Source organism: Bos grunniens, chromosome 1 (assembly GCF_055505025.1).
Source record: "Bos grunniens cultivar Pamir isolate PY7600 chromosome 1, Bosgru_T2T1.0, whole genome shotgun sequence".
NCBI classification, from domain to species: domain Eukaryota; kingdom Metazoa; phylum Chordata; class Mammalia; order Artiodactyla; family Bovidae; genus Bos; species Bos grunniens.
The window spans coordinates 27,524,358-27,548,590 of NC_141165.1; the positions used below are offsets into that span (position 1 = coordinate 27,524,358).

At 40.6% G+C, this 24,233-nt stretch overlaps 1 protein-coding gene across 1 annotated transcript; it reads right to left on the reverse strand.

The window, feature by feature from the left end:
• Positions 1-7,999: 7,999 nt before the first annotated feature.
• Positions 8,000-13,409, reverse strand: LOC147379187 (proline-rich protein 23C-like). The gene has a single exon (XM_086368134.1). The coding sequence runs from the start codon at positions 9,701-9,703 to the stop codon at positions 8,924-8,926; it is 780 nt and encodes a 259-aa protein (XP_086224260.1). The 5' UTR covers positions 9,704-13,409; the 3' UTR covers positions 8,000-8,923.
• Positions 13,410-24,233: the final 10,824 nt, after the last annotated feature.

The following is a 24,233-nucleotide window of genomic DNA, read 5'->3' on the forward strand; positions in this document are numbered from 1 at the left end:
CTTGCCTGGAAAATCCCATGGACAGAGGAGCCTAGTGGGCTGCAGTCCATGGGGTCGCTAAGAGTCAGACACGACTGAGTGACTTCACTTTCACTTTTCACTTTCATGCATTGGAGAAGGAAATGGCAACCCACTCCAGTGTTCTTGCCTGGAGAATCCCAGGGAAGGGGGAGCCTGGTGGGCTGCCATCTATGGGGTCACACAGAGTCGGACACGACTGAAGTGACTTAGCAGCAGCAGCAGCAGCAGGGTAACATAGTACTAGACAGGTGACACCTGACCTGAAAAAAACCTCACATGTCTTAAACAAAATTATGTCTCTCATAGACATAAAATTTACTACTCTAAACATTTTAAGTGTACAGTTTAGTAGTATTAAATATATTTGCTCTGTTATGTAACCAGTGTCCATAACTTTTTCATCTTGCAAAACTAACAAAAACAACCCCACTCTCATTTCCTTCTCTCTCCAGTTCCTGAAAACTACCATTCTACTTTCTGTTTCTAGGAGTTTGACTATTCTTGATATCTCATGTAAGTGAAATCATACAATATTTATCTTTTTGTGACTGTTATTTCACTTAGCAGTGTCCTCAGTATTATTACCTGTTGTCAGGTGTGTAAGAATTTTCTTCCTTTTTAAAGGTTGAATAATATTCCATTCCAAGAGGGTCAAGAGTAAGAGTATAGTAAGTAATGTTTTTGGATGTTTGTTAGTTGTTAGAGGTTAGGGAAGTGGATAAACTTTGAACTGGCCATTTTAGCGATGTATAAAACTTGCCTTTGACAGACTTCTACTAACAAAATCCTCCTTTTTTGTGCATTAAGCAGTTTCCTCTTTCCTTTATATTGTGAGGATATCAACTTGTTTTTAATGTATCTCCATTAAAAAATACATCCCTGAAGTTAACTTATCAAATGGTTTATTCTTATTACATATCCTTCAGTTCAGTTCAGTCGCTCAGTCATGTCCGACTCTTTGCAACCCCATGAATCGCAGCACGCCAGTCCTCCCTGTCCATCACCAACTCCTGGAGTTCACTTAGACTCACGCCCATCGAGTCAGTGATGCCATCCAGCCATCTCATCCTCTGTCGTCCCTTTCTCCTCCTGCCTCCAATCCCTCCCAGCATCAGAGTCTTTTCCGATGAATCAACTCTTCGCATGAGGTGGCCAAAGTACTGGAGTTTCAGCTTTAGCATCATTCCTTCCAAAGAACACCCAGGGCTGATCTCCTTTAGGATGGACTGGTTGGATCTCCTTGCAGTCCAAGGGACTCTCAAGAGTCTTCTCCAACACCACAGTTCAAAAGCATCAATTCTTTGGTGCTCAGCTTTCTTCACAGTCCAACTCTCACATCCGTACATGACCACTGGAAAAACCATAGCCTTGACTAGATGGACCTTTGTTGGCAAAGTAATGTCTCTGCTTTTGAATATGCTATCTAGGTTGGTCATAACTTTCCTTCCAAGGAGTAAGTGTCTTTTAATTTCATGGCTGCAGTCACCATCTGCAGTGATTTTGGAGCCCCAGAAAATAAAGTCTGACACTGTTTCCACTATTTCCCCATCTATTTCCCATGAAGTGATGGGACCAGATGCCATGATCTTTGTTTTCTGAATGTTTAGCTTTAAGCCAACTTTTTCACTCTCCACTTTCACTTTCATCAAGAGGCTTTTTAGTTCCTCTTCACTTTCTGCTATAAGGGTGGTGTCATTACATATCCTTAAAAAGTAATATATTTATGTCTAGGACAAATTTATGTTTACACAAAATTGAGTAGATTCCACAGAGTTCTCATATACCACTCATTCCTCTCTCACACATTCCCCCCTATTATTAATATGTTGTATTACAATGGTATACATGTTACAGCTGATAAATCATCAGGTACATTATAATTAACTGAAGTCCATAGTTTACATTAAGGTTCACTGTGTTGTGTAGTCCTATGAGTTTTAACACATGCATAATGTCATCCATCCAGATAGAAGCATACAGAGTAGCTTCCTTACACTACAAGTCCCTTGTACCCCACCTACTCACCACTCTCCCTCTAAACCCCAGGCATCACTGATCCTTTTAGCATTTTCAGATAGTTATATAATTGGATTCACATAGACTTTCCAGACTGGCTTCATTCACTTAAGTTTCCTCCACATCTTTTCATGTCTTGGTAGTTTCTTTATTTTTCTTGTTTTGTCTCCGAGCAATAGTTCATCACATGCATATACCCCAGTTTAACTGTTCATCTGCTTGTTGAGGGGCATCTTAGGTGCTTGTAATTTTTGGAGCAATGGGTTTTTGATAGTTCTCATCAAGTTGAGGTAAAATCTCAATGTTGTGTCTGATTGCTTATGCACAGATAGACACAAGATTTTAGTAGTTAGACCTGACTAGAGAAAGAGGCTGTTAAATAGCTTTATTTAGGTTTCAGATGTCCTCTTCCCATTGGAGTCCACAGGAAAGGGTCTCTTAATGCTTAGCGAACTCATTAAGAGGTCATTCTGTCTCAGTGAAACTTGGCACATAGTGTCTGCAATACTCAGTTAAAAGCAGAAATACACTAAGTTGTCTCTTGTTAAGGCATCTAGGATATGTTTGGATGTCTTTAGTCTATCAGGAGAGAATGTTTTTCTCTTGTGAGATGCACCATACTCTAAATAATGGGCTGTATTTTGGCAAAAATTACTTATATTTGGAACATTATGTCCCTTTTTTTGCTAAGGGTGGGACAAGTCAGTGGAATCCTTTTACAGGCTTTCTTGTTCTTTGAACAGAGTTGATTATCTACACATTGTGTTAGGACTAAATCACAAGGGAAATTTATATCTATTAAGTTTTGATCAAGGACCAGGCAAAAATAGAAGGGGGCTGCAGTGTATTCCAGGGGCATGACTGTCCAGGTATGTTTTTGTGCTCTCCAGGTAAAGGCAAAAAGGTGTTGACTGTTTCGGTCCAGAGGCACACTGAAAAAAGACAGGACACAGGTTCATTAGAGTGAAGCAAGTGGCCTCAGGTGGAATTGGTGGAAGGCTGGTATTTGGGTTAATTTCTGTCAGAAAGTGAGGTATATATATTTTGTGGATGGTCTTAAGGTCTTGAACAAATTGATTCTTTTCCTACAGAGAGTGTTACAGGGCAGTGTATGGAAAGACGTTTGTATGTAAAGCATTCAACTATATGTTTGAACTCTTTCTTTGGATTCAGGGGATATCAGGAGGAATTTGGGTAATGGTTTGGTAGAATGTGTCTGAACTTTAATAGGTTCTGCCCCAATTATTTTTCATATGTCAGTGAAATTTCTCGCTGGATTTGCAAGCTCAGGTGTGGTGTCCAGATCTTTATCAGGGCTATGTGTCACATAGTGAGAAAAGAAAAGATATATTCAGAACAAATACAATTGTTTATGAACAGAGAGTCTTCTGAAATTTCAAGAAACGGTCCCTTTGGTGTGCTTTTAATATATAATAATTTTACGAGTAATGAAAGTTTTACTTTCTTAAATTTGCAAGAGTGTTATCACAGAGCAGGAAGGAAAGGTTACATACAAAGGCTGAGAGATAGGGAAGTCTGTGATTTATTTAAAATACCAACCACCTGTGTGGTACATTTATGTCAAGGAAGTGACTGAGCGAAGGTAGCAGGGTTTAATGTGGAAAGAGTAGCAGTTGTATTGATTTTTATTGGAAATGGTTCAGATTTGTTTTTTTAGGAGACTCTACCCAACTTTTCAAGCTTGTTATTAAATCCTTAAATTTACTGTAGTAAGAGAGATCCTGAATGTCCTTTCCTGGATCAATTCAGTCTTCTCTGAATCCAGAAATGAGCACTGGCAGCTCTGACCCATACATGCATAAGTAATATGTGTCAGATAATCCTAGGGCTTATGCATCCGAAAGAATGCTAAATTCTTCCAGGAATATTTGTTGGTTTATGTCATGATTTAGAGGAACTCTTACAAATAACTCCTAATTAAGTTCAGGTCCAAGGTTTAAACTCTGAAGTTGTCTGAATACCTGGTGCATGGATCTTCAGAGGCAGATTGCATTTTGGGCACCTGGACAAGGGGAATTGGAAAGAAGAGTCAGTGGAAATTCAGAAAGAGAGAGAATGGCAGGTGAAGAGGTAGATTTATATCTAGGAGAGGCAACTGGAGGACTTAATAGAGAAGTAAGTTTAGTTTAGATTTTTTTTTTTCAAATTGGTCATTAGCTTTGGCTAGAGAATGTTTTAATGAAGCAACTTTTTTTTTTTAATGAAGCAACTTTTGATTCAGAGTTTTGTGTGGAAACCTCCTTATACCAAATCAAACAATGCTGCCCATTGAAACTGAGAAATCTTCCATCTTATTGAAGGAGACTTTCAAATGAACAACTTTGTTCATGTCAGGTCATCTTTAGTGAAGTTATGTCACTTAGAGATAGGCACAGGAATGAGGAATTGAACGAGATGAAGTGGAAGAAGCACACATTTTTCCTGGAAGAGTAGAAGTTCTACATTTCAACTACCCCATGAGAGTTGGTAATGGTGGGTAAATGTGCTGTTTGTGTACCTTGTGACTTAGGTCCCAACATGACTTCTCTGAATGCAGACTCCACCACCTGATACCAAAGAGAAAATTCTTTTTGGATTAAAGCCAAACTTTCAAGGCAAAAGAAAATGAGAAGAGAACCTCATCTGGTTTTACTGAAGACTCTACTGCCAAGTATGTGCAAATGGATGCCAGTCTGAGGAGAACTTCAAACTCACAAGACTGTGAGGTTGACTTGAACAGCAGGCTTATAGGACACAATTTTGTGTTCTGCCCAGTGATTCCCTTTCTTGTGATAAACAAGATTTTTATTCAGCATAGCAGAAAATGGAATCACGAAAGAGAACGAAAGGGCATTAAAATGAATGTCTGGATGTCACCAACGATGCCAAATAAACAGAACCAGTAACAAAACCTGGTACCAAACTGAGAATAAATAGCTAAGGAAATCAATGCAATGAGAGACTTCAGACACGGCATGGACTTTACACATTGGTGTGGACACTATAAGCTGAGGGTAGCTTACAGCACAAGGTGTTCTATGAGTACCACACTTAGTCCAAGGCTGAGAGTTATGGCCATGGGAAATGGAGACTGCCTCACTGGGACCCCCAGGAAAACTGAATATGAACTGAGGCTGTTCAAAGTAGGACAGTAGGGGCTACTTATTCAGAACTTGATATATAGCAAGAGAGTCAGCCCTGTCACTTGCATTTGAGAGCTGATAGGCAGGTAAGGGAGCGAGAAAGGTTTATAATGCAAAAAGGCTTCTATTGTGTTTGAATAGAGGTTATTGGCAGGGGAAAGCTAGAGGAAGGCTAACTAGATGCAGGGAATCCTATACAATTGATTTGTAGATTTTGCATTTTAAGCATAATATATTTGACTTTCTTAAAATGGTCCTGAGTTGGAAAGAAGGAAGAAAGTGTGAGTTGCTCAGTTTTGTCTGACTCTTTGCAACTCCATGCACTGTAGCCTGTGGGGCTCCTCTGCCCATGGAATTCTCCAGGCAAGAATACTGGAGTGGGTAGCCATTCCCTCCTCCAGGGAAATCATCCTGACCCAGGAATTGAACCTGCTTCTCCTGTATTGGCAGGGAGATTCTTTACCATCTGAACTACCAGAAAGAGGGATGAAAATTAGGGAAGCTGGCAGTTGTTGACCAAATCCTGATCACTGGGGCCAGTTACCACAGGGCTTATGGTTTTGTTTCTGGGCTGCTTGCTACAAAGTTTGTGGGTCAGAATTTTGTTATCATAAGTGATCTGGCCACTGTTAGTTTGTACATTCAGTCACTCAGATCTAAGGCTACCAAGGAGTCTAGCTTCTTAATGACATCTCCTGCCGTCACTGGCCAACCTGGCCCACTGAACTCATGATGCTGGTGCCTCCCCAGCGCATTACTTTTGGTTAGTTATACAGTGTCACTGTAGGCCCTTCCACACCCCCACTAGCTGATATATTATTCTACTTTAGGTATTATATCAGTGTACTATACCCGTTGCTTTGAACCTTCTGATTTTCTATTGTATTGTATTATGCTTAACTTTAGTTACCATCTGGTGGCAAAGAGAGGGGATGGGGGTAAATGCGGTTGGTGCATGTTGTCTTGCCAGGCAGAGGCTTCTGCATCATCTTAGAGCAAGGTAGATGTGCAAGTTTTCATAGAGTTGTGGGCCACTTCTGTAGGCCAAAGATTAAAAGAGATCTGGGGATTCAAGTTATTAATATATAACTACTTAGTTGTCTCCATCTAATGTTTCAGGGCTCAATCATTCTGTCATCTCTCCATTTTAGATGAATTAATAAAGGTGATGTGAGAACGTCACTCAGCCACAAAGAGAAGGAAGTTCTGCCATTTGCAACAATGTGGATGGACCTAGAGAGCATTATGGTAATAAAATAAGTCAGATAGAGAAAGACATATACTCTGTTACCACTTATATGTGGAATCTAAAAATATAAAACCACTAAATATATATAATAAAACAGAAACAGACTCACAGATATAAAGAACAAACCAGTGGTTTAACAGTGGGGAGAGGGTAAAGACAGGGTATGAGATTAAGAGAAACAAATTGGGGCTTCCCTGATGGTTCAGTGGTTAAGAATCTACCTTGCAATGCAGGAGACACTGATTCAATCCCTGGTCAGGGAAGATCCCACATACTGGGGACCAACCAAGCTCACGCACCACAACTACTGAAGCCCATGTGCCTAGAGCCCATTCTTTGCAACAAGAGAAGCCATTACAATAAGAAGCCCATGCATCACAACTAGAGAAAAGCCTGCTCACAGCAACAAGACCAGTGCAGAGAGAAAGAGAGAAGCAAACTACTATGTATAAAATAGATAAGCAACTAAGACATATTATACAGCACAAAGATCAGTTCAGTTCAGTTCAGTCGCTCAGTCGTGTCCGACTCTTTGCGACCCCAGGAACTGCAGCACGCCAGGCCTCCCTGTCCATCACCAACTCCCGGAGTTCACTCAGACACATGTCCATCGAGTCAGTGATGCCATCCAGCCATCTCATCCTCTGTCGTCCCCTTCTCCTTCTGCCCCCAATCCCTCCCAGCATCAAAGTCTTTTCCAGTGAGTCAACTCTTCGCATGTGGTGGCCAAAGCACAAGGATATATGGTCATTATTTTGTAAGAACTTCACATGAAATATAATCCATAAAAATACTGAATTATTTTGTTGTATATATGAAACTGATATTGTAAATCAACTATACTTCCTAAAAACAATTCTCCAGGTGATCTTCCTGACCCAGGGATCGAACCGGGGTCTCCCACATTGGAGGCAGATACTTTAACCTCTGAGCCACCAAGCAAATCAAATTAACCATGCCATTCAATTTGTATTTGAAGTAATAGCCAATAAAAAAAAAATTAAGGAAAAATAAGATGTAAGAAGCTTGTCAAAAAATAAAAAAGAGACAGTACTATCATTATTTGGAGATACTATTATCCATAAAGATAGATATAGAGATATGTCTACATATATATATGATAGATATAGATATATCTGTAAAGATAAGCCCTCTGGTGGCTCAGACAGTAAAGAATCTGCCTACAATGCAGGAAACCCAGGTTTGATCCCTGGGTTTGGAAGATCCCCTGGAGAAGGGCACGGCAGCCCACTCCAGTATTCTTGCCTGGAGAATTCCATGGACAGAGGAGCCTGCCGGGCTACAGTCCATGGGGTTGCAAAGAGTCGGACACAACTGAGTGATTAACACTTTCTTTCTTGGGCTTCCAGGGTGGTGCTAGTGGTAAAGAACCCTCCTGTCAATGCAGGAGACATAAGAGATGTAGGTTTGATCCATGGCTTGGGAAGATCCCCTGGAGGAGGGCATGGCAATCCACTCCAGTACTCTTGCCTGGAGAATCCCAAGGACAGAGGAGCCTGGAGGGCTACAGTCCATAGGGTTGCAAAGAACTGGACACGACTGAAGCGACTTAGCACAAAAAATATCTATAAAGATAGATATATCTTTATTATTATCTGATAAAGATATTATCTTTATCAGTCAAGCATAAGAATTTACAGATAAATGATTGCAGAAATTAAATAATTTTTCTGGATACCAGACCAACATAAGAGCAAATTTTTTCTATATGCCAGTAGCAATGTACAAACATTTTTAGGATCTTACAAGTACAAAAACACAGAATCTTTAGAATTAGAAACTTTTCCATGACAACAGAATTGTATTAAAAGTATGTAAGAAAAACGAAAAACAGTTGGTTCTTTTTGGAAACTACCCTTACAAAGCTAGCAATAGAAGTAAACCACTTGCCAACCTAGTCATTCAAAAAGAAGGGCCATAATCATTGTTCCCCATTCTCTGTTTTGTATCCAACAAACATTTGTGCACATACAACAATTGGCTAGATCCCCCAAACGGGCTAGAGCCACCATCTAGAAAAGTTGGGACACTAGGGCCAAAAACTACATTGAACAAAACACATCTAGTAATTACTCTATTGGGGGGAAAACAAGGGGGAGGGGCAGTCATAGGGTGCCTGGGAAAGGATGGCATTTTAAAGAAAAGTGCTGGCACTTGACTTTGAAGAGAAAGGGGGGGTGGGTTGGGGGGGCTTAGAGCTGCTTAGGGGTGACCTCCCTAGAGAAAAACCTAAGTAGCTGTCTTAAAACACGCTGTGTTTCAAGAGGCTTTTCTTTGCCCAGGTGAGCTTCCTTCCCAGGGATCTAGCCAGCTAGATGTAAATTTTGCAACTGCTGCAAAATTCTGCAAGACAGCGTGCATCCAAAACCCATCACGACCTTGTGATTCTGGCTGGGTGGGCAACATACAAACAGCAGTCACCAGAACAGTCCATCCTGGTCCCAGACGGTGGCTAAGAATTGTGGGAGGAAGTTCATTCCTGAAACAGGCGTCTCTGGGCCTTTCGAGCAGGAACAGGAGGGTGTTGGGGGCGCTCGTGAGAACCTGGACAAGGAGAGGGAGGTAGAGGCTGGAGTGGTGAGTCGGGGAAGAACTCGGGAACGTGCAAGTCCAGGTTGTCTTGGTGGTGAGGAGAACCTCTCTCTGGAATAGGGTTGGGCGCCTGAGGCCAGGGCTCTGGGGCTAGGCCCACGAAGTCTGGGTCGGATGCCCTTCTAGGGGAAAGGAGGAGCCCAGCAACTGAGCTGGCGGCTGCATTCATCCCAGCCGGTGGGAACACAGTGTCTGCGTCCTCCTGATAGACCTCTTCTTGGCCGGCGATCTCTGGGACAGGTCCATAGAATCCCTGCTCGAGGGCGACACATTCCCCAGGAGCGTTCAGGAAAGAGCCCTGTTCCAGACCAAGGGCTGAGTGGCTCTCCCCTTCTAGGAATTCGAGGAGGGCTCCAGGGATCAGTATGAGGGTGTTATCCCCGAGAGAAACTTGCAGCACGGATGTGGGCTCGGGCTCCAGCACCAGGTCGACCTCGTCCAGGGGCAGGTGCAGGGCATAGCCGTCGGCCAGAATCACCAGGGAGGTGAGCGCTCCCATGTCTGGGGTCCCCATCACGTTGTCCACTCTGGGCGCTACCTCGAACTCGTGGTCCGTGGGCTCCTCCGTTCGACGGCGCTTGGCAGGGCCGGGTCCTTCGGCCTGCTGTTCCCACTGGTCTGCAGAGGAAGCGCTGGAGCTGTGGGGCCGGCTGCCCATCATTTCAATGTCGCCGCGGGCCTAGGGAGAGGAAGGGTTCTGTCCTACAGGTAATGACAGGCCGACGCGGGGCGGTGGGGCGCAGGACCGTGGGATGAGGAACGAGTCTTCGGAACTCGGATTGCCTCTGGGGAGTCACTCAGTCCTGGCGTCTAGGGGAACTGCTGGATTTGGCCTTGCGTGTTTGAGCCTTCCGCACCTCTCACGGACGGGTTTGCACAGGAGTGGGCAAAGGATGTCGTGAGCGACGCCGGCGGAACTTGAGTCGGAAAGCAGCCTCACGTTTATTCCTGCCCCTTCCTAGGCTCCGCCCACAGAAATGGAGGCGTCTGTGTTGCGCAAGAGCTGTAGCTGTGGTGGGTAGTTCAAGGTAGACAAATACTTTTGTAGGCCTGAAGAGGGCGGAGCAATCATGCAGCTCTAGGACTAGGCTTCCTGGGTCAAGAGTTTGGCTTTCCCCGTGTTGACCTCAGAAGTGGAAAGCCTGAACAGGAAAACCGATTAAATTTCAAGTCCCACCAGAGGAATGCTGCACCAGGACCCTGAGATGTAGTTTTCTCATCCCTTGAGACCTCGCCCTGGCAGTGACCTTTTATCTTCTTTTGGTCCAATAGTGAGGTGAAGTTTTGGAAAGTGAAAAGTGAAAGTGAAAGTCACTCAGTCGTGTCGGACTTTTCGCGACCCCATGGACTATATAGTCCATGGAATTCTCTAGGGCAGAATACTGGAGTGGGTAGCCTTTCCCTTCTTCAGGGGATCTTCCCAACCCAGGAATCGAACCCAGGTCTCCCGCATGGCAGGCGGATTCTTTACCAGCTGAGCCTGGAGGGAAGCAGGTTTTGGATGACATCCTTAAGCCTCTGTTTGCCTGCGTTGTCAGTGACTGTCAGATCCTTGCAGCGGAGTTGAAAAAGGAAAAGCAATGTTAGAATTGACTGTCTTAATAGCAGCCCCTGCAGGATCAGCTTATATATCTATCACGATATATAGCTAGCACGACGATGGTTATCTTTACATTTCCATTAACTGAACCAAGAGTTTGTGTGCCTGCTAAGTCGCTTCAGTCTTGTCCGACTCTTTGCGACCCTGTGGACTAGCCCACCAGGCTCCGCTGTCCATGGGATTCTCCACTGGAATAAAGTCCCCTGTCCAGGGGATCTTGCCCACCCAGGGATCGAACCCATGTCTCCTGCGGCTACTGCATTGCAGGCGGATTCTTTACCGCTGAGCCAGCTGGGAAGCCCGAACTGAGTTTACTGTCTCTAATTTTGACGTCGGAGGAGGCAATGGCACCCCACTCCAGTACTCTTGCCTGGAAAATCCCATGGATGGAAGAGCCTGGAAGGCTGTAGTCCATGGGGTCGCTGAGGGTCAGACACGACTTCACTTTCACTTTCACTTTTCACTTTCACGCATTGGAGAAGGAAATGGCAACCCACTCTAGTGTTCTTGCCTGGAGAATCCCAGGGACAGTGGAGCCTGGTGGGCTGCCGTCTATCGGGTCGCACAGGGTCGGACACGACTGAAGCGACTTAGCAGCAGCAGCAGCAATTTTGACGTAAACTACATGGGAGAGGTGTATCCATTTTAGCGCAATTTTCTGTTGATGAAACGTCTTGCCGAAGGACGAACCAGTTTACTCAGGAGCCAGAAACTAGCCTAGCTGAGTGTGCGACATCAGGCTCCCCTCAAGATAATGAAGAGGTCGGCGCCTTTGATCTGAAGATCAGTTCAAAGGTGAATCTGTGCAGCGGATCTTGGTGACCAAGGGAAGGTATGGCTCAGCTTCTCCAGTATTAATGGATGAAAACATCCAATAATGATTTCAGGATAGGTAACACTGTCAAGGGAGAAGGCAGTGGCACCCCACTCCAGTACTGTTGCCGAGAAAATCCCATGGATGGAGGAGCCTGGTAGGCTGCAGTCCATGGGGTCGCTAAGAGTCAGACAGGACTGAGCGACCTCACTTTCACTTTCCACTTTCATGCATTGGAGAAGGAAATGGCAACCCACTCCAGTACTCTTGCCTGGAAAATCCCATGGATGGAGGAGCCTGGTGGCCTACAGTCCATGGGGTCACTAAGAGTCGGACATGACTGAGTGACTTCACTTTTACTTTTCACTTTCATGCATTGGAGAAGGAAATGGAACCCACTTCAGTGTTCTTGTCTGGAGAATCCCAGGGATGGGGGAGCCTGGTGGGCTGCCATCTATGGGGTTGCACAGAGTTGGACAGGACTGAAGTGACTTAGCAGCAGCATCGGCAGCAACAACACTGTCATATGGTCTCAAAGGATTTCCTTCCACCCATGTCCATGTGATCTCTCACTCTTTTTTTTTTTTTTTAACAAAATAGCTTATGTGTTCTCATTTTGAGGGCTGCATAGCATTCCTTTATACAGAATTCTGTTTAAATCGGGCCTCTCTTGATGCTCATTTAAACTACTGGTGTGTGAATTGGCTGACACCGGCCTTCTCTGGCCAATTACTGTGAAATGCAGATTCTTTGCCCCATCCCAGAACCACTGAACAGAGTTCCTGAAGCCACGGATGGAGGAATTCTTTTTAAGCACCTCCACAAAGATTCTGTGTTATGCCAAAGTTTAAGATCACTAAAATTGTTTTCATTCAGCAGTTGAGGTGTTTAGGTAGAGGGCAGTTTGTGCTTGAAGTCAGGCCCCTGCTTATTGGTGACAAAGTTATAAAGGGAACTGAAACTTCCTGGGCTTAAATTCAGTGCTTTTCTCTGCACTTCTGGCCTGCATCCGAGTTTATGGCTGGCTTTCTGGTGTTCTTGTCTACTGGCTAAGAAATTCCCTTGTGGTGGTGACTCAGGTCTGGGCTGTGGCTGGTGGAACCTGGGCCAGCTCTACATCAGTGTTGAGGGACCCTCCTGAGTTCCCATGAGGTGAAGGTGGATGCCATTGTCACCAACCTCTATGTTCCCAAGCAATAGGAGCATCTGCGCTGCTACTTTTATTTGCACAGAAGGTGGGGTGGGGAGGGAAAGAATGGGAACTTGCAGGAAACAACTCCTTTGTCCTGGAGAGTTCTTTTGGTGATATTTGAATACTCCATGGTCTGGGAATAGTGGGGGCTCTGTTCAGGAGAGAGTGTGGATGTTCCATGTTCTAAGAGACAGATGAACAACTGAAAGCTGGCCAGGACATCTGGTGGGGCTTGGGGCTCCTGGCATAATGGGTATTGCAGTTTTGAATGTGGAGGTACCAGTCCTTAGCTGGTGCCACCCTGTGTCTGCTGCTCTCCTGACCTCAGCACTTTCACATCTGGGTTCATTGTCCAGACCTCAGTGACTCCTCAGTGTGAGCTTCCCTTCCAAGGGAATGAGGACCTGGACTGAGACAAAGGCAATTACTGGAGACCTGGCATAGATGCACCTGATGTCCTCTTCTGCTCAGCCTCTTTCTAATTGAGTGATCATGGGCAAGTCATTGCACCTTCACTAACCTCAGTTTCCTTACATGTGAAGTGGGGAGAGTGCCATCTACTGTGCAGAGGGGTTGTGAAATAATCTACATAAGATGTTTTTGGAGCCTGGTTGAGTGTTTAGTGAATAGTTGATAATATTTATAGTACGTCTTTCCCACCTGACATTGTCAGTGCTATTTTCAGTCTCTTGAACAATCCCTGACACATGGTAATGAATGGTAAAAAATATCATCATTATCATCCTCTTCATCATCCTAAAAAGGGGTCTGATCTGTTAGAAAGTACTTTTCTAGGTGTTTTCACAGCATAAAATCTGTATAATTCAGGAATGGCTTGCACCAGATTAAATATCTTTCATTCTGCTTCATTTTTGTTTAAGAGACCCAAAGGGGTACCTTATCAGGCCCACTCGTTGGCCTTTCTTGGTATCAATCAACATGGAATATCCAGTCAGTATGAACTGCTTCAACCTCTGTGGTGCAGAATTAGCAAATAAATCCTGGTTCTGGGTAGGGTACAGGGTGGCTGCCGTCCCATTTGGGGAAGAAGAGTGAGGGAACTTGGGTACAGGAAGACAGGCAAAAGACGGACATCACCAAGTGGAACTCAGGAGTTTTCTCAGCATTGGGCATCTGAGCACTGTGAATGCTTTCTTCCTTCATTTGAGACTCTGAGCCACACAGGTCCAGAGGTCCAGGCCTGACAGTTCTCTTGACATTGGCACTAATGAGGGCCATTGTGTTATTCTCTAAGAATGCATAACTAGCTTTTAAACATTCTTATTTATTTTTATTCACTTCAGGATTAATACCTGGTTACATATTTTAGAAAATCTAAATAGCATAGTTAAAGCTGTAGCTCCCTTCAACTCTCCATCAGCTCCCAATCCAGTGGTGATGTGACAAGATCATTTTTTATGTATTTACACACATAATACAGGGGATTTGTTTTCTTCCTGAAATGGCAAAATATTGTGTTTTTTTTTTTTTCTGAAAAATGTTAGAGCTTATTGCTATTTGGAACTGTTATCCACAAAGTACATTAACTCTTTTTCTGTTATTGGAGAGAACTTTCCCAGTGTGCAATACTGGCTTTTATATGAAAACATTGTATAAGAAAAGGCAACTTCAGATATCTCTTATACACCCTTGTCTTTGCCTGAAGCAGAATGATGATAGTGGCCCACTCACTTTCTGCTTAGCTCACAGTAATTCTGGATAATTCTGATTTATTAGGCTGTGCTTTCTGTTACTTCCCAAACACGTTACTGAGGAGTGAATAGCATTGTTATTATTGAAGTATTCCACTGATTAGGTATGATGACGGACTAAGTGATCACAAGATCATTAATGTCTTACCATTTTAAGAATGGCAAAACTGTCCTTAAAGTAGTTATTTGGGCTTTTAAATGTTGAGGCTGAAACTGAAGCTGGAGCTAAATAGCGATTTGTTTGGCTTGTTTTTAATTGAATACTTGGGCTTCTCTGTTATAAGTGAAAGGCAGTAATTTCTGTATATTAATTTTGTATTCAGCTTTCTTATGGTATTCTTTTTTTCTCAGTTATTTTTTACATTTACAATCATATGGTCTGCAAATGGTCTTATTTTCCCTCCCTTCAAAACTGTAAACATCTAATTCCTGTCTCTGGTCTAATTTGTGGGCTAGTATCTCCAATACAATGTCAAATACTAGTGGAAAATGGCATCTTTTTCTATTCTAGACTTTGGTGGGACTCTTCCAGTGTCTGCCTATTGAGCATGATACTGGCTGTTGCTCAGAAATGTCATGTCAAATAAGTTTTGGTCTCTTGCTGTTTTATTGAACTTTTAATGCTTTATTTTGAAATATTCCCAAACTTATGGAAACATTGCAAAAATAATATAAAGAACTTCCATTTATCCTTTATTAACTTTTAACATTTTGCCTCACTTGCTTTATTAGTCTTTATTTCTGTTTCTCAGAAAGATCACAGGAGGTATGTGATGATATATATATATATTTTTTTTTTTTCCTTAAATCATTAGTAAGTTTTATGCATTAGGACTCTTTACCTCAGGTTAATTCAGTTTATATTTGCTAACAAGAATATTCTTATATATCTTTAGAACATTTATCAAATTAAAGATATTTGACATTGATGCCATACTTTAATCTGCAGTCCATTTTCCAGTTTTGTCAACTGTACCAATAATGTCCTTTTTAAATATATCTCAATCTATATATCTTTGTATCTACTTTAAAATTTTTTAATTTTATTAGTATTTCCCCCTAAGCTTTATTGAGATATTAATTGACACACAACACTGTTTAAGGTATACAGCATAATGATTTGACTTATATACATCATGAAATGATTACCACAGTGAGTTTAGAGAAAAATCCCTCACATCCTATAGATGCAAAACTAAGGAAATAGAAAAAAAATTTTTCTTTGTGATGAGAACTCTTTGAATTTTCTCTCCTAACAACTTTCATGTATAACATACGCAGTGTTAATTATATTTATCATGTTATACATTACATCTGTAGTACTTATTTATCTTATAACTGGAAGTTTGTACCATTTGACAGCTTTCATCCAATCTGCCCTCTGCAGGTTGGCCTATAAGATGCAGGTCAGGATCATGTATTGCTTTCAGGTGTCATGTCTCCATTAACTTTTACGTGGGACAGTTGCTAGCCTTTTGATGTTTTCCAAGCTATTAATATTTTTGAAAATTGTAGGTCATTATTTGGGATTCTCTGAGGTTTCCTCAAGATAAGGAATATTTAAAGTCAATTATTTAAAGTTAAATGTTTTTGAACACTACTAAGTGATCGTATCGGAGAAGGCAATGGCATCCCACTCCAGTACTCTTGCCTGGAAAATCCCATGGACGGAGGAGCCTGGTAGGCTGCAGTCCATGGGGTCGCTAAGAGTCGGACACGACTGAGCAGTTTCACTTTCACTTTTCACTTTCATGCATTAGAGAAGGAAATGGCAACCCACTCCAGTGTTCTTGCCTGGAGAATCCCAGGGACCGGGGAGCCTGGTGGGCTGCCGTCTATGGGGTCGCACAGAGTCGGGCATGACTAAAGTGACTTAGCAGCAGCAGCAAGTGATCCTATGTCTTGCTCTGGAGACATATCATAGCCATTTGTTCCTTATGCTGCTGCTGCTGCTAAGTTGCTTCAGTCGTGTCTGACTCTGTGAGACCCCATAGATGGCAGCCCACCAGGGTCCCCCGTCCCTGGGATTCTCCAGGCAAGAACACTGGAGTGGGTTGCCATTTCCTTTTCCAATGCATGAAAGTGAAAAGTGAAAGTGAAGTCGCTCAGTCATGTCCGACTCTTAGCGACTCCAGGAACTGCAGCCTACCAGGCTCCTCCATCCATGAGATTTTCCAGGCAAGAGTACTGGAGTGGGGTGCCATTGCCTTCTCTGGAATAATACTGTTATGAGCAATCATATACATGTTTTTGTGGGGACATATGTTTTCAGATATTGCATATAGATTCCAAGGAATGTGACTCTTGGGTCGAAGGGCAGGTTTATGTTTCACTTAAAAAAAAACAAACTATGGAATGTTTTACTTAAAAAATCCCCCAAACTGTGGGCTTCCCTGGTGGCTCAGATGGTAAAGAATCCGCCTGCAGTGTGGGAGACCTGGGTTCGATCCCTGGGTTGGGAAGGTCTGCTGGAGAGGGGATAGGCGACCCTCTTCAATTTTCTTGGGCTTCCCTGTGGCTTTGATGGTAAAAAGAATCCACCTGCAATGCAGGATACCTGGGTTTGATCCTTGAGTTGCGAAGATCCCCTGGAGAAGGGAACGGCTACCCACTCCAGTATTCTGGCCTGGAGAATTCCATGGACAGAGGACCCTGGCAGGCTGTAGTCCACGGGGTCATGAAGAGTTGGATACAACTGAGCAGCTTTCACAAGGAATGGTTTTCCAAATTGGTTGTACCATTTTACATTGCCACAAGCAATGCTTGTAGGTTCTTGTCTTTCCTCATTCTCACCAGCACTTGATACTGTCTTTTTTGATTACAGTCACTCTAGTTGAGTGTGTTGTGTTATGTTATTGTGGTTTAACTTGCATTTCTCTAATGACTAATGATGTTGAACATCTTTTCATGAGCTTATTAAGCTGAGCTTATATCATGTATCTTCTGTGGTTAAATATCTGCTCAAATATTTTGTCCATTTAAAAATTATCTTTTTTGCCTTATTTTTGAATTATAAAATTTCTTTGTATATTCTGGATGTAAATCCTTTATTTTATATGTAATTGCACATATTTTTATCTCATTTTATGGACTTTCCTCCATTGTTTTATTGAGGTATAAATGACGTATTAGTGTTAAGTGTATTTCATAAAATTCTTATTGGTGATTTATTGGTAATTGCACGCATTTTACATTTTGATGACCCTCAAAATACCAAATAAAAATATATTGTAAGTTTGGTATTGTATCTAAGAACCGCTTATTCAACCAAAGTCATAAAGATTCTTGCCATTGCTTTTTTAAAGAAATTAAAAATTTTAGTTGTTACATCTAGGTCTCTGATCCATTTTGAGTTAGTTTTTTGTCTATGGTGTGAACTAATAGTTTAAGTTTAGTTTTTGAATGTATTTATTCAGTTGTTAGAAAGCCTATACCTTTTACATTGAATTGTCTTGGAACTTTTATCAGAAATAAATTGACCATAAATTTAAAGATTTGCTTTTGTCTCATAATTCAGTTTAATTTACCTGTTGTATGACTATACTTGTGCTAATACCACACTGTTTTGATTATTGTATCTTTTGTGTAAGGTTTGAAGCTAGTGTAAGTCCCTCAACTTTGTTTTTTTAAAAAACATTTTTGTTGCAATTCTAGATCCTTTGCATTTTCATGTGAATTTTAGAATCAGTTTGTTATTTTCTGATTAATGCCTGCTAGATTCATGTATAGCTCATTTTGGGAAGAACTGCTATTTTGACAATGTTTAGTCTTTCCATCATGAACATGACTTCAGTCATGAATCATAAATGTCTCCCCATTTAATTAATCATCTTTACTTTATGTTTTATTATTGTCAGTTTATAAGCCTTACACCTATTTTGTTAAATTTATTCCTAAGTGCTTTATTTGTTTTGGTGGTATTGTGAATGGAATTTTAAAAAATTGAAGTATAGTTTTTTTATTGATGTATAGTTGATTTACAGTGTTATGTTAACTTCTGCTGTACCATAAAGTGATTCAATTATACACATATATACTTTTTAAATATTCTTTTCTATTATGGTTTGTCTCAGGATACTGAATATAGTTCTCTCTGCTATACAGCAGGACCTTGTTTATCTATTCTATATGTAACTGTTTGTATCTACCCCAAACTCCCAGTCCATCCCTCCCCTAATCTTCCTCCCCCTTGGCAACTGCCTTTGTTCTCTGAGTTTTGCTTTATAGAGCGGTTCATTTGTATCTTATTGATTCTACATGTAAGTGCTATCATGTGGTATTTGTCTTTCTCTTTCTGACTTAGATCACATAGTATGATAATCTGTAGTTGTATCTATGTTGCTGCAACTGACATTATTTCACTCTTTCTTATGGCTGAGTAGTATTCCATTGTGTGTGTAGTATTCCATTCCATCTTCTGCATCCATTATTTGTTGATGGACATTTACATTGTTTCAATGTCTTGCCTATTGTGAATTGTGATGCTATGAACATAGGAGCGTGAGTAGCTTTAAAAAAATTTTTTTGGCCACACCCCACAGCATGTGGGACCTTAGTTCCTTGACCAGGGATTGAACCTCACCCCTTGTATTGAAAGCCAGAGTCTTAACCACTGGCCCTATCAGGGAAGTCCTGCATGAATCTTTTTGAATTACAGTTTTGTCTGGATGTATATAGCCAGAAGTGAGATACCTGGATCATATGGTAATTCTGCTTTTAGTTTTCTGAGAGACTTCCATACTGTTTTCCATAGTGATTGCATGAACTTATATTCCCACCAAAGTGTAGGAGGGTTCCCTTTTCTTCACACCCTCACCAGCATTTGTTATTTGTAGACTTTTTGATGATGACCAGTTTGACTGTATGAGCTGCTACGTCACTGTAGTTTTGATTTGCATTTCTCTAATAATTAGCAATGATGAGCATCTTTTTATGTGCCTGTTGGCCATCTGCATGTCTTCTTTGGTCTTCTCCCCATTTTTCAACTGTGTTGTTTGCTTTTTGTTGTTGTTGAGTTGTATGAGCTGTTTGTATATTTTCTCAGTCATATTGTTTGCAAGTATTTTTCTCCCATCCTGTAAGTTGTCTTGTAATTTAATTTATGGTTTCCTTTGCTGTGCAAAAGCTTATAAGTTTGATTAGATCCCATTTGTTTGTTTAGTTTTTCTATTCCCTTTGGAGACTGACCTAAGAAAAACATTCATACAGTATGTATCAGAGAATGTTTTGCCTATGAAATCTTCCACGAGGTTTATGGTGTTATGTCTTATGTTTAAGTCTTTAAGCCATTTTGACTGTATTCTTGTGCATGGTGTAAGGGTGTGTTTTAACTTCACTGATTTACATGTAACTGTCCAAGTTTCCCAGTACCACTTGCTGGTCAGACTGTCTTTTTCCCATTCTTGCCTCCTTTGTCAAAGGTTTAGTGACCATAGGTTGTTGTTGTGTTGCAAAGTTGTGTCCGACTCTTGGTATTTGGATTTATTTCTGGGCTCTCTATTCTGTTCCATTGATCTGTATGTCTAATTTTGTGCCAACTCCATCCTGTTTTGATTACTGTAGCTTTATAGTATTATCCAAAGTCTGGGAGGGTTATGCTTCCTGTTTTGTTCTTTTTCTTCAAGATTGCTTGGCAATTCTGGATCTTTTATATTTCCATATAAATTTTAGGATTATTTGTTCTAGTTCTTTGATGAATGTCCTGGACAATTTGATAGGGACTGCATTAAATATATAGATTGCTTTTGATAGTATGACAGTTTAACAGTATTGCTTCTTCCAGTCTTAGAGCATGGGGTATATTTCCATTTCTTTGAATTGTCTTTAATTTTCTTTGTTAATGTTTTATATTTTTTAGCATATAAGTTTTCTACCTCCTTGACTCAGGTTTATTCCTAAGTATTTTATTTTATTTTTTGGTGCAGTTTTTTAAGGTATTTTATTTGTTTACATTCCTTTTCGGATATTTCATTGTTAGTGTAAAGAAATGGAACTGATTTCTGTATGTTAATCTAGTATCCTGCTACCTCGCTGAATTTATTTATAAGTTTTTGTGTGGAGTCTTTAGGCCTTTTATTATGGAGATTGTTGTATGACTGTTGTTATGTCAGTACTGCACTGTCTTGATTATTGTATCTTCTGAGTAAGAATTAAACTGAGTAGTATAAGCCCTTCAACTTTTTTCTTTTAAAATATTGTCATGGTAATTCCAGGTCCTTTGTATTTCCATATGAATTTTAAGATCAGTTTGTCAATTTCTGATATATATCTGCTGTATTTTCATAGGGATTATGCTGAATGTACAAATCAATTTTGGGAAGAATTTCTGTATTGACAGTATTGAGTCTTTTAAATATGAGCATGATTTCAACCATGAATCATAAATGTCTCCCCATTTATTTAGATCTTTAATTAATCTCCTCAATGTTTTATTGTTGGTGGTATATAAGCCTTATACTTGTTTTGTTAAATTTATTCCTATGCAGTTTATCATTTTGGGTGGTATTGTGATTGGATTTTTTAAAATTGAAGAATAGTTGATTTACAATATTATATTAGTTTCAGGTGTACAACATAGTGATCCAATTTTTAATAGATTATATTCTATTGAAAGTTATTATAAAATATTGATCATATTCCCTGTGCTATAACTTTATTCTTATAGCTTATTTATTTTATACATAGTAGTTTTGGCTTCTAATTCCCTACCCCAATCTTGACCATCCCCTCTGCATTCTCTCTCTGCACTGTTACCATGAGTTTTTTCTCTATACAGTTGAGCCAGTTTCTGTTTTGTTATATTCACTTGTTTGTTTTATTTAGTGAAAACATACAGTATTTGTCTTTTTCTTTCTGACTTATTTCACTAAGCATAATACTCTCTGTGTCCCTCCATCTTGTTATAACTTGCAGAATTTTATTCTTTCTTATGGTTGAGTCATATTCCACTGTGTATATATACCACGTCTTCTTTCTCTGTTCATCTGTCAGTGGACACTTAAATTTCTTCCATATCTTGGCTGTTGTAAATGGTGTTGTTATGAACATTGAGGTGCCTATTTCTTTCGAGTTAGCATTTTTGTTTACTTTAGATATATAAGCAGGAGTAGAATTGGTGGATCATATGATATTTCTATTTTTAGTTATTTTAGGAACCTCCATAATGTTTCCCATAGTGTCTGTGCTAATCCACATTCCCACCAACAGTGTACTACAGTTCCCTTTGCTTTTCATCCTCACCAACATTTGTTATTTATAGACTTTTTGGTGATAGTCATTCTGATAGATGTGAGGTGATATCTCATTGTTGTTTTGATTTGCATTTCTCTTATAAGTAGTGATGTTGAGCATCTTTTCCTGTGCCTGTTAGCCATCTCTATGTCTTCTTTGGAAAGTCTATTCAGATCTTCTGCATGTTTTTTTTATTATGTTGTTCGTTTTTTGCTATATTGAGTTGTATGAGCTGTTTATATATTTGGATATTAACCCTATATACATCATATAATTTGCAAATACTTGCTCTCATTCAGTACTCTTGCCTGGAGGATCCCATGGATGGAGGAGCCTGGTAGGCTGCAGTCCATGGGGTCGCTGAGGGTCGGACACGACTGAGCGACTTCACTTTCACTTTTCACTTTCATGCATTGGAGAAGGAAATGGCAACCCACTCCAGTGTTCTTGCCTGGAGAATCCCAGGGATGGGGGAGCCTGGTGGGCTGCCGTCTATGGGGTCAAACAGAGTCGGACACGACTGAAGTGACTTAGCAGCAGCTAAGCAGCTAAGCAGCTCTCATTCAGTAGGTTGTCCACTTGTATCGACTACTATTTCCTTCACTGTGCATAGGATTATTTTCTTAATTTCATTTTCATATTGTTAATTGTTAGTATATAGAAATATAGTTAATTTTTCTACATGGATCTTAAGTCCTGAAGCCATGCTATAATTGTTATTCTGGAAATGTTTTTGTGTATTCTTTAGGATTTTATACATGTAAGATACTGTCATTTGAGACAAGGATAGTTGTTTAGTACTCATGTTCCTATCTGGATGCCTTCAATTTATTTTTCTTTCCTTATTGTACTGACTAACACTTCCAGTGAAATGTTTCATGAAAGTGGCCATAGTGAAATTCTTGCCTTATTCCTTTCTTTGTTTTTTCCCCTATGCTGTGCATTACATCTGTAGCCTTTATGGATGTAATTTTCTGATCTTAGTGGAGAAGTCAATTGTATCCTTTTTAGCACTAAGTATGGTTGTTTACCTTAAACCTTTGTGCTTAGTTGCTCAGTCATGACTGACCTTTTGTGACCCCATGGACTGTAGCCTGCCAGGCTCCTCTGTCCATGAAATTCCCCAGGCAAGAATACTGGAGAGGGTAGTCATTCCCTTCTTCAAGGGATCTTCCCAACCCAGTGATCGAACCCAGGCTTTACCATATGAGTCACCAGGGAAGTATGATGTTAGGTGTGGATTTTTCTTTTATCAGGTTGATAAAGTTGCTTTTCAGACTTAGGTTATTTAGAGTTTATATCATGAATGTGTATTGGATTTTGGTGGATGCTTTCTTCTGTATTTTTAAGTGTATCATATGGGTTTTGTTCTTTATTCTGTATTATATTTAGTTAGTTTTTGGATGTTGAAGCAATTATTCAATTCCTTGAATAATTATCACTTGCTCATGGTGTAAAAATCACTCTTATTTGTTGTTTTATTCTCTTCTCTAATATTATCTTAATGATTTTTGCATTTGTGTTTAGGAGAGATATTGGCTTGTAGTTTTTCTTTTTTATGATGTCTTCATTGGGCTTTGATATTAGGATAATTCTGGCTTCATGCAATGAGTTCAGACATGTTTTATCCTCCTATTTTATGAAAATTAGAGAAGAATTGATACTATTTTCTTTTTAAATCATTTAATATAATTCGCTAATGAGTCTGTTTGAAACGAGTGTTCTTTGTGGGAAGATTTTAAATTGTTAATTCCATTTTTGGGCTTCCCTGGTGGCTCAGATGGTAAAGCACCTGCCTGCAATGCGGGAGACCCTGGTTCGATCTCTGGGTCGGGAAGATCCCCTGGAGAAGGAAATGGCAACTCACTCTAGTACATTTGCCTGGAAAATTCCATAGACAGAGGAGCCTACAGGGTAGGTTTATTTATACATTCTATCTGCTCTTATGTCAGTTTTGGTAATTTGTGTCTTGAAGGCAATGGCACCCCACTCCAGTACTCTTGCCTGGAGGATCCCATGGACGGAGGAGCCTGGTGGGCTGCAGTCCATGGGGTCGCTGAGAGTCGGACACGACTGAGTGACTTCACTTTCACTTTTCACTTTCATGCATTGGAGAAGGAAATGGCAGCCCACTCCAGTGTTCTTGCCTGGAGAATCCCAGGGACGGGGGAGCCTGGTGGGCTGCTGTCTATGGTGTCTCACAGAGTCAGACAGACTGAAGCGTCTCAGCAGCAGTAGCAGCAGCAGGACTATGTACACTTCCTCTAGGTTACCTATTATTGCCATAAAGATGTTTATAATATTTTCTATAATTCTTTAAATTTTGTTTTTGCCTAGTTAATATATTTTCCAATTTCATTTGGTTTCTTCTTTAACTCATGGATATTTAGGAGTGAGGTGCTTAATTTATACATATTTGGAAAACTTCTAGGGTTCTTTCTGTTGTTTATTATAGTAATTGTTTCATTCAGAGAACGTACTTTGTATGATTTCAGCTTTTTTACAATTTACTGAGACTTATTTTATGCCCTAGCATATGTTCTATCCTGGAGAATGTTCCATGCGTACCTTAAAAGGGTGTGTATTCTGCTTTCATTGGATAGAGTGTTCCATATATATTAGGTTTGAGCTGGTTTATAGTGG

What these genes read in the sequence shown, in the direction of transcription:
- LOC147379187 (XM_086368134.1), bottom strand. Translation starts at nt 9,703, where the DNA reads ATGATGGGCAGCCGGCCCCACAGCTCCAGCGCTTCCTCTGCAGACCAG.